Below are 13172 nucleotides of genomic sequence, written 5' to 3'. Positions count from 1 at the left end.
ACTATCTGAACACCAATACCATTAATATGCAATTTACTTCGGAAATGGTTGGTGAGGAGGTGGTCTTTCTGGATCTTAAACTCAAAGTAGAGAATGACAGATTAATTAGTGAGGGTTATCGGAAGCCAACTGCGACCAATTCTGTCCTCCATGCTAAGAGCTTCCACCCCAGACATGTGGTGGAGGCGATCCCATATGGCCAATACTTGCGCCTGAGAAGGAATAATTGTTCGCAGAAGACTTTTGATGATCAAGCAAATGACCTTACAAATAGGTTCAGAAAAAGAGGATATGATACGCAATTATTAATGAAAGCTAGATGTAAAGCCCAACAAAAAGAGAGGGGCTCACTCCTGATAAGGAAGAACGAGGAAAAGAGGAGAAAAGCGAAAGAAAGGATGGTATTCACTTTTGATTATACCCCCATGGCCATGAAAATTAGGGAATGTATTTATAAGCATTGGGAGATAATCCAACAAGATCCTGAATTGTCCCAAAAAGTGGGGGGGCCCCCACGGGTGGCTTTTAGGAGAGCACCCACCCAGTGGCGTAGCTAAGGAGCTGTGGGCCCCGATGCAAGTTTTACATTGGGGCCCCCCAAGCACTCTAAACATAACAATTGATATGGCGCACCAAAACCTGCCAATGGCAACTAGTGTCAGAGGTGCAAGAAGGGGATGGGGAACAGCTAGATAATGATTACCACTATTCAAAGTATCTATAAAAGTAATTATAATGAGCACAGGATCAATAGAGAGCTAATACTGTAGTTGAGGGAAGGCCCTTTGGGGCCCCTCTGGCCCAAGGGCCCCGATGTGGTCACTACCTCTGCACCCCCTATTTCTACGTCCCTGATAACAGAAGTTCTGTTACATCAGCGTTTTCTATACCAGGCATTAGTCCCTTATTCTTATGGGCAGCACGGTGGCGCAGTGGTTAGCGCTCTCGCCTTGCGGCGCTCGGTCCCCAGTTTGAATCCCAGCCAGGGCACTATCTGCAAGGAGTTTGTATGTTCTCCCAGTGTCTGGGTGGGTTTCCTCCGGGCACTCCGGTTTCCTCCCACATCCCAAAAACCTACAGATAAGTTAATTGGCTTCACCCAAAAATTGGCCCTAGACTATGATACATACACTGCATGTTACATACATAGACATATGACTATGGTAGGGATTAGATTGTGAGCCCCTCTGAGGGACAGTTAGGTGACAAGACAATATACTCTGTACAGCACTGCATAATATGTCAGTGCTATATAAACACTTAAATAAAAATAAAATAAATGCTTATTATGGCACTTGGCGAGGACCTCAGACACATAGTTTACAATACCCTAACGTTTACTATACCTGAGTTTACTATAACGGGTGTTCCCCCAGGGACACAGAGCCAGCTGGCAGACATACCATGTCTGACGACCTCCTTCCTAGTGGTCTCTGCTGTCCCTGCAGAATATCCATACTGGAGTAAATCTACCTGTCTGGCCTGCGCATGCCTCCATCTGCCTGTGTGCTTCTGCCTTCACCCTCGCAGGTGCCTCTTCTCTGTGACACATAACATGCTGTGGGGATAGCAGAGAAGAGGCACCCACAAGGATGAAGGTGAAAGTACACAGGCTGATGAAGGAGGGTGCCAGCCAGACAGGTAAGTTTGTTCCACTGCAAATACAATGCAGGGGCCCCAGGGGACCACTAGTCACTGGGAAAATGGGAGTCAGACTTGGGGATTCACAAGCCGGCTCCAGGTCCCTGGGGAAACTACTATCTGGGGGAAGTCAGGAACAAACCTGGGGAGTCCACTAGCTGGCTCTATATCTCTGTTGGAACCCCCAATACTTGGCTGCCCGTGGCAGAAGGGGGGGGGGGTTCACTTACCCATGTCGCTGCCTTAGCCGATGGGCACCCACTCGCGTTACATGTCATTCCTATGCTTCCTCCTTCAACCCGTAAATGGAACGCAAGTGGAGCGTATTGTCTAATTTAAATTTTTATTATGAGTAACTAATAGTAGTGGGGGTGGCAAAAGATCAAACCACGCGCACACACAAAACCAGTGAATAGCGGTTTTGCTCCCTGGGGCCCTGCAGCAGGGGCATAGGACCCACAGTCACGTCTGTGTGCTGGAGGGGCCCACGTGTTCCAGGCAACTGCCGTGAGTACTCACACCACAGCATGCCAGAGTACCATTGTGCCACATCCACGTCTCTGTGGTGCAAGGGGACTCTGGCATGCCGCTGCTGCATCCATGCAAGTACCCGCCACAGCCACCTGGAACACACGCGGATCTCTCCAGCACACGTTCAGGACAGGCCCTGCTCCAGGGGCCCCACTATTGACTGTTTTTGTGTATGTGTGGTTGGCAGGGGCTATTGTCAGTGTGGTGGGAATCAGGGCCGCCATCAGAAATTTTGGGGCCCCTCACACAACATCAAGCCTGGGCCCCCCTACAGACTGCTGTGCACGCCCAGTACAGTGCCCCAGTATAGCCAGTATAGTGCCCCAGTATAGCGCGCCAGTATAGTGCCCCAGTATAGCTAGTATAGTGCCCCAGTGTAGCCAGTATAGTGCCCCAGTATAGCCAGTATACTGCCCCAGTATAGCGCGCCAGTATAGCGCCCCAGTATAGCTAGTATAGTGCCCCAGTATAGCCAGTATAGTGCCCCAGTAGTGCCCCAGTATAGCGCCCCAGTATAGCCAGTACAGTGCCCCAGTATAGCCAGTATAGTGCCCCAGTATAGCCAGTATAGCGCGCTAGTATAGTGCCCCAGTATAGTCAGTATAGCGCACCAGTACAGTGCCCCAGTATAGCCAGTATAGCGCGCCAGTATAGTGCCCCAGTATAGCTAGTATAGTGCCCCAGTATAGCCAGTACAGTGCCCAGTATAGCCAGCACAGTACCCCAGTATAGTGCCCCAGTATAGCCAGTATAGTGCCCCAGTATAGCCAGTACAGTGCCCCAGTATAGCCAGTACAGTGCCCCAGTATAGCCAGTATAGTGCCCCAGTATGGGTAGGTGGTGCTCGTCCCCGCCGCTGTTGTTACCTTAACAGCGGCGCTTTCCCCTCTCCCCGGCGCGTACTTTCCAGCAGCATCTCCCGGCTGCTCTGTGTGAGGCGGCAGGAAGCATGGCAGCGGCTTCCTGTAACGGCGATCTGTATCGCCGTTACTATGGGAACCGAGCCATGTTCCTGCCGCCTCACACACAGAGCAGCCGGGAGATGCTGCTGGAAAGTACGCGCCGGAGAGGGGAAAGCGGCCGCTGCTAAGGTATTAACAGCGGCAGCCGCTGGGGGAGGGGAGGTGGGAAAAGACCTCTCAGGAGGTTAATGCCTGGGGGGGGGTCCGAGGCTGCGGGCCCTAGGCCCGCCCCGGGCCCGTGACGGCAGTCACGCTTGTACCCCCCTGATGGCGGGCCTGGTGGGAATGCCAGTGAAGCAGGTGAAGGGCGAGCCAGAGAAATTCAATACACCTAACCACACACCTAGCAGCCAGACAAATGGCAGTGAAGCAGGTAAAAGAAAGAAGCCAACTACTCCCTGAAAAACAGACTGTCCACCAGAAAGTACACTGATTTGGAGGCGACAGGCGAGCCGGAGAAATGCAATACAATACACCTATCCATACACCTAGCAGCCAGGCAGCAAATGGCAGTGCTAGCACTGCTTGTACTTACTACTGCTTGTACTATGGCAGTCTTGGCAGAAGAATTGCAGGCACGTTATGGGCACTGTCTGGGCGGCAAGCAAGCAAGCACGTCTACCACAGACTTCCACACACTGACTCTGGCTGTTTCTGCTCACTCGAGGAAGATGGGAGGAGCCAGGCCAGCCAGAGATCAGTGAAGGGCCAACTGGAGTCTGGAGGGGGCGGTGCAGAAGGAGAGGAGTGAGTGACCTCATGCGAGTCACTAAGTCAGCCGGTGGCCGTGGAGGAGAGGCGGCGCCAGAGTGACTGAGTGACTGATAGTCACAAATGTAATCAGACAGTCACTCGCATCCACTGCGGTCTGTGAGAGGAAGGAGACTAAGGAGGAGGAGTCTGTCTGGAGACAGTCTCTGGGAGCCGCTGCCGCATTACTTAGTATTATGTTAAAGTGCCGCCCCACTCAGTACACGCACACAGGTGGGGGGGCCGGGCCCCCCCTCAAGGCTTCAGGAGGCGGGCCCGGTCGCACGTGCGACTGCTGCGACCTCGGGCCCTACGCCACTGCACCCACCCTTGCCAATATGCTGACTAGAAGTGAGTTTGTAACACCCAGAACCACAACATGGCTGGATCGACATGTCCCAATAGGGAATTACAAATGTGGCCATTGTAAATATTGTCCCAAAATGATCACTTCTAGATGCATTCAAATAGGAGGTGTGGAGTTTAAAATGCGAGGTTTTTTCACATGTCAGTCGGAGTATGTTGTCTACGTGTTATTCTGTCCTTGTGAGAAATTCTACATCGGACAGACCACAAGACCCATTAAGACCAGGATAGGAGAGCATGTTAGCACTATCAAAGCAGGGAAGAGCTGTACCAGGTTAGTAACGCACATGCGCGATGAACATGGGAAGTCTAGTCAAGGTTTAACTTTTGCGGTATTAGAAAAGGTGGAAGTCCCAACCAGAGGAGGCGATAGGGACAAATTACTTCTTAGAAGAGAAACACGTATTATATTACGGACTGGGGCATTGGGCCCAGGAGGCCTAAATGATAAAATTGAATTAGCCTGTATGCTGGATCCTTAATTTCTGCTGGTTGGAACGTTTATGGATATATGTATTTTTGGGGATTGCATAATACCTGATCTATTGTAATGTCTAAGTTTCATGGCGGTATTCTAAGTGGGGATGTCCGGGGAGTCTGTGGCTACTAATGATTTTTAAGTGTCTTGCCCCCTAAAGTTAATATATTTGCCTATTCTCTTGACGGTTTTATAGTTGTGGTAACATACATGTCCATGTGAATTGTAAGAATCTTCTCCCAGACTTGCTAGTTTTAATTGTCACCATGTCACTTTAACACTAGGGAAAACGTTTGGGAAAGGTGGGACTGAGTTACAGGCTGCACTTGGCGGGGGCTGGATTGATGCCCCCCAATGTGTGCACAACGGACCCATTGGACGGGTAGGAGAGATGATAATCTGCATTCCTCCTATATACAGCTTGGATTAAATTACCATGACACAAGTTGCCATGGTTACCAGACGCCTAGAGACGGGGTTTACAGACTCGGTAGGCGTGTCACCGCTCTTGGTAAAGCAGGCGCTGCGGACTCTTGTCCCAGTGCGCATGACGGCTGCATATACGGTCTTGCTGGCGGAGTTTATCCGCACGGCGTTATGGGATCTGTAGTCTTAGCCTGAGACACACGCCCACCCGCCTCCTACGTTCTCCTTCTCCTATCACACGGACGCCTGCGGCACCTGGAAGAGGTGGGGCTTCCCCCCATGGTAAAACCGGATGTCTGCAGTACGTCCCTTACAGTGGTACACAGCGTGACCAAGCGTCTGCATAGACGCGAAACGGCCGTCGCCGGACCCACTTAGTGCCCTGGCTCCCGCACCTCCACCGAACATCACCCTATAGACCACCAATACGAGGTACCAATGGTTGTGGTAACCCATGGATGTCTGCTTTGGTTTGCAATAAACAACAGTTGGACGGAAGGTGCCCGGATCTCCTCTTTATTCTTCCAGTGATATCAATGCCAAGAACCATTACAGGAAAAGATTAAAAGGACACTTGAAGTCAAAAGGAAATTTGGAGGCAGACATATTTATTTGCTGGATAGAGAGGAATGGGGGGAGCAGTGGGCATCAGGATTGCTTGCTAAACATGCCCGCTCCCCCCGTTTTGAAATCTTTTGACAGCTAAGGTATCCTTCAATAATTGTCCATAGTACTGTAAACCCTGCTGACTATAAATGGTTATCTGCCGGAGTGATCTGTCATGAGGGTCATTCAAAAGGCACAAGAATTGTTGTGGATTGTTTAACCCCCAGGTTGATTCTTTGTTTACTGCATATATGAATGATGAGACCTTCATTTGGGACGATTACTGTCAATGGGCAGATATCGGGAATCGATCCCTCCAGTGACAGCTTGATGCAAAGCTGTACAGACTTGCAGCTACCCTATCCGGTAGCATTGGGTTCTGTTACTATGAAGAGGGATTGAGGAACAACAAGCAGCGGAGGATGGAGTGGGAGGAATAAGGCGAGATCACAATAGAATCAGGCAGCAACCGGCCAAGATGATCCGGTAGGCCGGATCCCTCAACAACCCATCATGGAGGGTCGGTTGTACACACACTAGATTCCCAGAATAGGCGATCCTTAGTGACTGTCTGGGCTGGGTATAATCTAGTGTGTACAGGAAACTTAACTCAAGATGATGAAAGTCTGTCAGGCCAAGAAACACTTCTGAGTGCAGGGAACAGATTAAAAAGTTCAAGAGTTCTAAAATGTGTGGGAGCTGATAAACATTAATACAATTCACATGAGACAGTCAAAAGTTTAATGGCAGATTTAACCTTTCAATACCAAATAAGACTATGGGATTCCAGAAAGTCCTATTTAAAGAGAACCTGAACTGAAAATAAAAACTCAAAATAACCATACACAGGTCATACTTACCTCCTGTGTAGTCTACTTCTCAATCTCTTTCTCCTCTCCTGCGATTAATGAAATTCTCTGTCCTCCATTTTAAAAATGGTCATTACCCCATAACAGCGTCCTGGTCAGTACACTGTTTAACTGTCTTATTGCCCTCTTGAGCCATTGGGAAGCATGGACATTACCTTGCACATTTAGTTGTAACTGACAGCTGCTGATATATAACTGACAGCAACTGGTATATTTCAGTTCTGACAAAATATTGTCAGAACTGGAAGGGATCACTGTAAGAAGAAAAAGGTGAGCTTCTGAGAGGAATTGACAGTGACGTTAGTATTTAATATTCATTTGTAGCTACATCATGTGTTTATTTTTTTAATAATTTTACTCGCTTCAGGTTCCCTTTAAGATTAGGACTACAAACACAATCGTTTAGATCATCAGTTTATGATCACTACAGGTTGTCTTTTACACAAAACGAAAGAGGAACATTTTGGCATTCTGTGTTTGGAGTGGGGCTTTATTCTTAAAGACAAATCGTATATAAAAGCACACTCACCTCAGATATTTTTTTCTCAAGATCAGTACGGAATTGTCTTTCTTTGGTGAGTAGCCACATCTCCCAAGGAGAAAGGTGCATGTCTTGCAGAGACTGTTCAATTGTTAAAGTGCTCCTTCCTTTATCCATAGTCTCATTACTACAACAAAGACCAACAGATCTTAATGTCTAGTAACCGAGCTGGACATAAATTGCATCAAATGGGCAGTACATTCTACATCTTATATACTCTACAAAGCAAGACCTTACCTAAGATCCTTAGCTTCAGATTCACTCTCCAGTATCCTGGAGTGGGACTTGTCGTCCTCATTCTCACTTTGGAAGGTGTCATGGTAGATGGGAGATAAGGAATGGGTGGAATCTCCTGTACCGGTGACATCACAACTCTCTGATGGCCTCATGGCAGAATCAGTCTTGGTTTGTCTTTGTGGGGTGGAATGTGAATGGCAGTCTTCGGCAGATCGGATACCATTGCTACGGGAAGACATGTCTGAATTTCCAACTCACTGACAGAAAACAAAACATAAAGACTAATGAAAGAACTGGTGACACATGAATGCAAGAGATACAGAGTATAGGGAAGTAATGAGCCTTACACACATATTCAAGGCATGTTGCCCAGGAGGGACTCAGCCACTGCTTGGCCAAGTCGATCTGCCAGGCAGATCAAACAGAGGGGGATAGGGGGTCACAGTACAGATGCTAAATAAACCTATTAGGAAGGTATGTGACAGTAGGCTCAGGGAAGGAGGAGAGGAAGGTGACAGTAGGCTCAGGGGAGAAGAGGGTGACAGTAGGCTCAGGGAAGAAGAGGCAGTGGCCAGGAGTAGGAACAGGGAAGGAGAGGTAGGTGCCAGTAAGCACAGGGGAGGAGCAGTAGGCAAGAGTAGGAACAGGTTAGAAGAGATAGGTGACTGTAGGCCCAAGGAGAAGGCGAGAAGGTGACAGTAGGCTAAGGGAAGGAGCAACAGGCGAGAATAGGCACAGGAAAGGAGAAACAGGCAAGAGTAGGCGCAGGGAAGAGGGAGCAATGGGCAAGAGTAGGCGCAGGGAAGAGGGAGCAATAGGCAAGAGTAGGCGCAGGGAAGAGGGAGCAATAGGCAAGAGTAGGCGCAGGGAAGAGGGAGCAATAGGCAAGAGTAGGCGCAGGGAAGAGGGAGCAATAGGCAAGAGTAGGCGCAGGGAAGAGGGAGCAATAGGCAAGAGTAGGCGCAGGGAAGAGGGAGCAATAGGCAAGAGTAGGCGCAGGGAAGAGGGAGCAATAGGCAAGAGTAGGCGCAGGGAAGAGGGAGCAATAGGCAAGAGTAGGCGCAGGGAAGAGGGAGCAATAGGCAAGAGTAGGCGCAGGGAAGAGGGAGCAATAGGCAAGAGTAGGCGCAGGGAAGAGGGAGCAATAGGCAAGAGTAGGCGCAGGGAAGAGGGAGCAATAGGCAAGAGTAGGCGCAGGGAAGAGGGAGCAATAGGCAAGAGTAGGCGCAGGGAAGAGGGAGCAATAGGCAAGAGTAGGCACAGGGAAGAAGGAGCAATAGGCAAGAGTGGGCACAGGGAAAAGGAGCAAGAGTAGGCACAGGGAAGAAGGAGCAATAGGCAAGAGTAGGCACAGGGAAAAGGAGCAAGAGTAGGCACAGGGAAGAAGGTGCAATAGGCAATAGCAGGCACAGGGAAGAAGGTGCAATAGGCAATAGTAGGCGCAGGGAAGAAGGTGCAATAGGCAATAGTAGGCGCAGGGAAGAAGGTGCAATAGGGAAGAGTAGGCGCAGGGAAGAAGGTGCAATAGGCAAGAGTAGGCGCAGGGAAGAAGGTGCAATAGGGAAGAGTAGGCGCAGGGAAGAAGGTGCAATAGGCAAGAGTAGGCGCAGGGAAGAAGGTGCAATAGGCAAGAGTAAGCGCAATAGGCAAGAGTAGGCGCAGGGAAGAAGGTGCAATAGGCAAGAGTAGGCGCAGGGAAGAAGGTGCAATAGGCAAGAGTAGGCGCAGGGAAGAAGGTGCAATAGGCAAGAGTAGGCACAGGGAAGAAGGTGCAATAGGCAAGAGTAGGCACAGGGAAGAAGGTGCAATAGGCAAGAGTAGGCACAGGGAAGAAGGTGCAATAGGCAAGAGTAGGCACAGGGAAGAAGGAGCAATAGGCAAGAGTAGGCACAGGGAAGAAGGAGCAATAGGCAAGAGTAGGCACAGGGAAGAAGGAGCAATAGGCAAGAGTAGGCACAGGGAAGAAGGAGCAAGAGTAGGCACAGGGAAGAAGGTGCAATAGGCAATAGTAGGCGCAGGGAAGAAGGTGCAATAGGCAATAGTAGGCGCAGGGCAGAAGGTGCAATAGGCAAGAGTAGGCGCAGGGCAGAAGGTGCAATAGGCAAGAGTAGGCGCAGGGCAGAAGGTGCAATAGGCAAGAGTAGGCGCAGGGCAGAAGGTGCAATAGGCAAGAGTAGGCGCAGGGCAGAAGGTGCAATAGGCAAGAGTAGGCGCAGGGCAGAAGGTGCAATAGGCAAGAGTAGGCGCAGGGCAGAAGGTGCAATAGGCAAGAGTAGGCGCAGGGCAGAAGGTGCAATAGGCAAGAGTAGGCGCAGGGCAGAAGGTGCAATAGGCAAGAGTAGGCGCAGGGAAGAAGGTGCAATAGGCAAGAGTAGGCGCAGGGAAGAAGGAGCAATAGGCAAGAGTAGGCACAGGGAAGAAGGAGCAATAGGCAAGAGTAGGCACAGGGAAGAAGGAGCAATAGGCAAGAGTAGGCACAGGGAAGAAGGAGCAATAGGCAAGAGTAGGCACAGGGAAGAAGGAGCAATAGGCAAGAATAGGCACAGAGAAGAAGGGGCAATGGGCAATAGGCAATAGTAGGCGCAGGGAAGTAGGAGCAATAGGCAAGAGTAGGCACAGGGAAGAAGGAGCAATAGGAAAGAGTAGGCACAGGGAAGAAGGAGAGGTAGGTGACAGAAAGCACAGGGGAGGAGCAGTATGCAAGAGTAGGCTCAGGGAAAAAAGGAGAGGTAGGTGAGAGTAGGCAGAGGGAAGGAGGTGAGGGGAGTGTTAGTAAGCAGTGGGAAGTAGGAGAAGCCCAGGTCAGCAGGGACAGGGAAGAAGGAGCGGTAGGTGACAGTAGGCAGAGGGAAGGAGAGGTGAGTGTTAGTAAGTAATGGGAAGTAGGAGAAGCACAGGTCAGCAAGCATAGGGAAGAAGGAGAGGTAGGGGGCAGTAGGCAAGGGAAAGAGTGGTAGGTGACAGTAGGCAGAGGGAAGGAGAAGAGGTTAGTGTTAGCTAGTAACGGGAAGTAGGAGAAGCCCAGGTCAGCAGGCACAGGAAAGGAGAGGTTGGTACGGTAATAGTAGGTATTTTACAGACAAGGAAGAGATATCAATGTCTGTGGGCACAGTGAAAAAGGAGAGGTCACGGTTAGGTGAAGGAGGAGAGGTTAGGATTAGGCTAGTTAAGGGAGCAAAAGAAGGTTAGGATAAGAAGCAATATCAGCTCCCAATATTCATCAGTCAGACAGTTTATGGGCATACATACATCCTTGGACGCCCAGGAAATTATTATTATTATTATTTAGTATTTATATAACACCAACATCTTACCCAGCACTGTACAGAGTATATATTGTCTTGTCATTTAACTGTCCCTCAGAGGGGCTCACAATCTAATCCCTACCATAGTCTTATGTCTATGTATGTATCATGTAGTGCACGTATGGTAGTCTAGGGCCAATTTAGAGGGAAGCCAAATAACTTATCAGTATGTTTTTGGGATGTGGGAGGAATCCAGAGTGCCCGGAGGAAACCCACACAGACACAGGGAGACCATACAAATTCCTTGTAGATGATGACCTGACTGGGATTTGAATCAGGGACCCAGGGTTGCAAGGCGAGAGCGCTAACCACTACGCCATCAGAAGTGATAGGAAACAACCCCTATGGGGACTCAGGTGCCAACAAAAGACCCAGAAGATTCTGAAGCACCTCTCCACACTATTCAGAGCAAAAATAACACGTAATTCTGTAGCTGTAAACAAAGTACAGGCTTCAGCTTATTCCTCATTACAGACGCTCACAAGGCCTGGCAGGAAATAAAGCTACAAGCAGACCAGATATTCGCGCTACACACAGCGTAACATTATTTGGAAACGATTCATACGGCTCTCCACCTACCGCCTATTCACGGGCAAATAAGCCGTCTTCACCGGAGCAACATCCCAACTGCTCTTCAAAACGGATAGCCAGTATTCAAAATGGCGCCGTTGGATATTTTTCCCTTCAGTCACTGCGCGGTCAGACCAATCACAGAGCACGCTCCCTCACGTTGTTTTAACCTCGCCTAGAGAAAGGAAACGGTCTGATACGTCTCCATGGCAACGCGTGACGCTTCGGCTCTAGCTTCATAGCAACGTGTGGGCGGCAGAAGCAGCGTGTACTGCATGGAGAGCTTCTGTCAATGTACAGAAGCCAGGAGGTGACAGTCAGCCACACCAGAGTCAGCGGAGAAGTCAGGCTACTGTCAGGCTTTGTTTCTGTCTCCCCCCAAAAAGCATGCTCTTTACTTCTACAGTGGTAGGCTGAGTTGACACAATGCATTGCACACTGGAAGGTGCTGGGTTTCAGCATGTGAATTTGCTGCCCGTGCATGTTCATATATCTGCATTATTCTACACACTTTCTTCAGAATCAGAGCAATTTGAAGGATGCGCGAAAATATATTCCCGTCAGTTATGACAACAACATGCATTTTTTTTAAAGGACCACCGAGTTGACTTGACATGATGAGAATAGACATGTGTATGTACAGTGCCAAGCACACAAATAAGTAGGCTGTGTTCCTTTTTTTTTCCTTTTCTGCTTGAAAGAGTTAAACATCAGGGATGTAAGTGACAGTTTCTGTCAGGGTCGGACTGGGTCAGTATGTATAGTGTAGTGCATGTATCGTAGTCTAGGGCCAATTTAGGTGAACGCCAATAAACAGTGGCGTAGCAATAGGGGGCGCAGAGGTAGCTACCATATCGGGGCACCAAGTAGCCCTCCCTCAAGCACAATATTAGCTCTATATTGGTCCTGTGCTGGTAATAACCACTTCTATAGATGCTTTAAATAGTAGTAATCATTAACAAACTATTCCCCATACCCTTCTTGCACCTTTGACACTGTGGAAATCCTTGGCAGGTTTTGGTGCTCCATATCAATTGTTATGTATAGAGTGCTTGTGGTGCCCCATGTAAAACTTGCACTGGGGCCCATAGCTACACCACTGCCAATAAACTTATCTGTAGTTTTTGGGATGTGGGAGGAAACCGGCGCAGAACATACAAACTCCGTACAGATAGTGCCTTAGCTGCGATTCCTCCTCAATGGAAGATATAGGAAAAATGCAAAACACTCACAAAATCCTTTTGTGCAGTGATTGCGTTCACGTTTTTAAGAATAAATACATTGTATTTATTCTGTTACGGGTCAAAGAGTTCACTTCCTGACTTGCGTCAGGAAGTGAATAAAAAAAAAATGCTTGGGAAAAGTGCTTAGAAAAGCGCTTTTCACAAAAATGCATCGCCCACCCAAGCGCCGGGAAAGAAAAACAAAATCCAGTGCTGTGGAGTCAGTACAAAAGTTTTCCGACTCCGACTCCTCAGTTTATGAAACCTCCAATTCCGACTCCAGGTACCCAAAATGGCTCCGATTCCGACTCCTCGACTCCGACTCCTTAGTATAATACTTACCAGGGCTGTGGATTTTGTACAAAATCATCAAACTCCGACTTCCGACTCCTCAGTTTGTGAAATCACTGACTCCGACTCCTCGACTCCGACTCCAAAGCCCTGAAAAAATCGCCTCAAAAAATGCCCAACGCAGGCGGACATGCGATCGGAACGCAATGTGAACAAGGCCTAGGGCCTCTTTCACAGTGCGACGTTAAAGTCGCACGTTAGAAAATGTTTTAACGTGGACTAACGCACAGCAATATTAAGTCTGTGCAACATTCACAGTGCACACGTTGCGTTGTGTGTAACGCGTAGCAATATTTAGAAAGTGCTGCATGCGGTG

The 13172-nt window shown here is 49.0% G+C and overlaps 1 protein-coding gene across 1 annotated transcript in view; it reads right to left on the bottom strand.

Moving 5' to 3' along the window:
- Positions 1 to 11412, bottom strand: part of CCDC34 (coiled-coil domain containing 34) — a 74179-nt gene extending 62767 nt beyond the window's left edge. Inside the window, exons 1-3 of the mRNA XM_068261654.1 lie at positions 11292 to 11412; positions 7408 to 7664; positions 7159 to 7297 (exon numbers count right to left, since the gene is read on the bottom strand). Coding sequence (XP_068117755.1) covers positions 7159 to 7297; positions 7408 to 7646 — 378 coding nt within the window. The 5' untranslated portion in view covers positions 7647 to 7664; positions 11292 to 11412. The remainder of the gene's footprint in view (positions 1 to 7158; positions 7298 to 7407; positions 7665 to 11291) is intronic.
- Positions 11413 to 13172: the final 1760 nt, after the last annotated feature.

This window comes from Hyperolius riggenbachi, chromosome 11, assembly GCF_040937935.1.
Source record: "Hyperolius riggenbachi isolate aHypRig1 chromosome 11, aHypRig1.pri, whole genome shotgun sequence".
NCBI classification, from domain to species: Eukaryota; Metazoa; Chordata; class Amphibia; order Anura; family Hyperoliidae; genus Hyperolius; species Hyperolius riggenbachi.
This window is presented reverse-complemented; position numbering and strand designations above follow the sequence as displayed.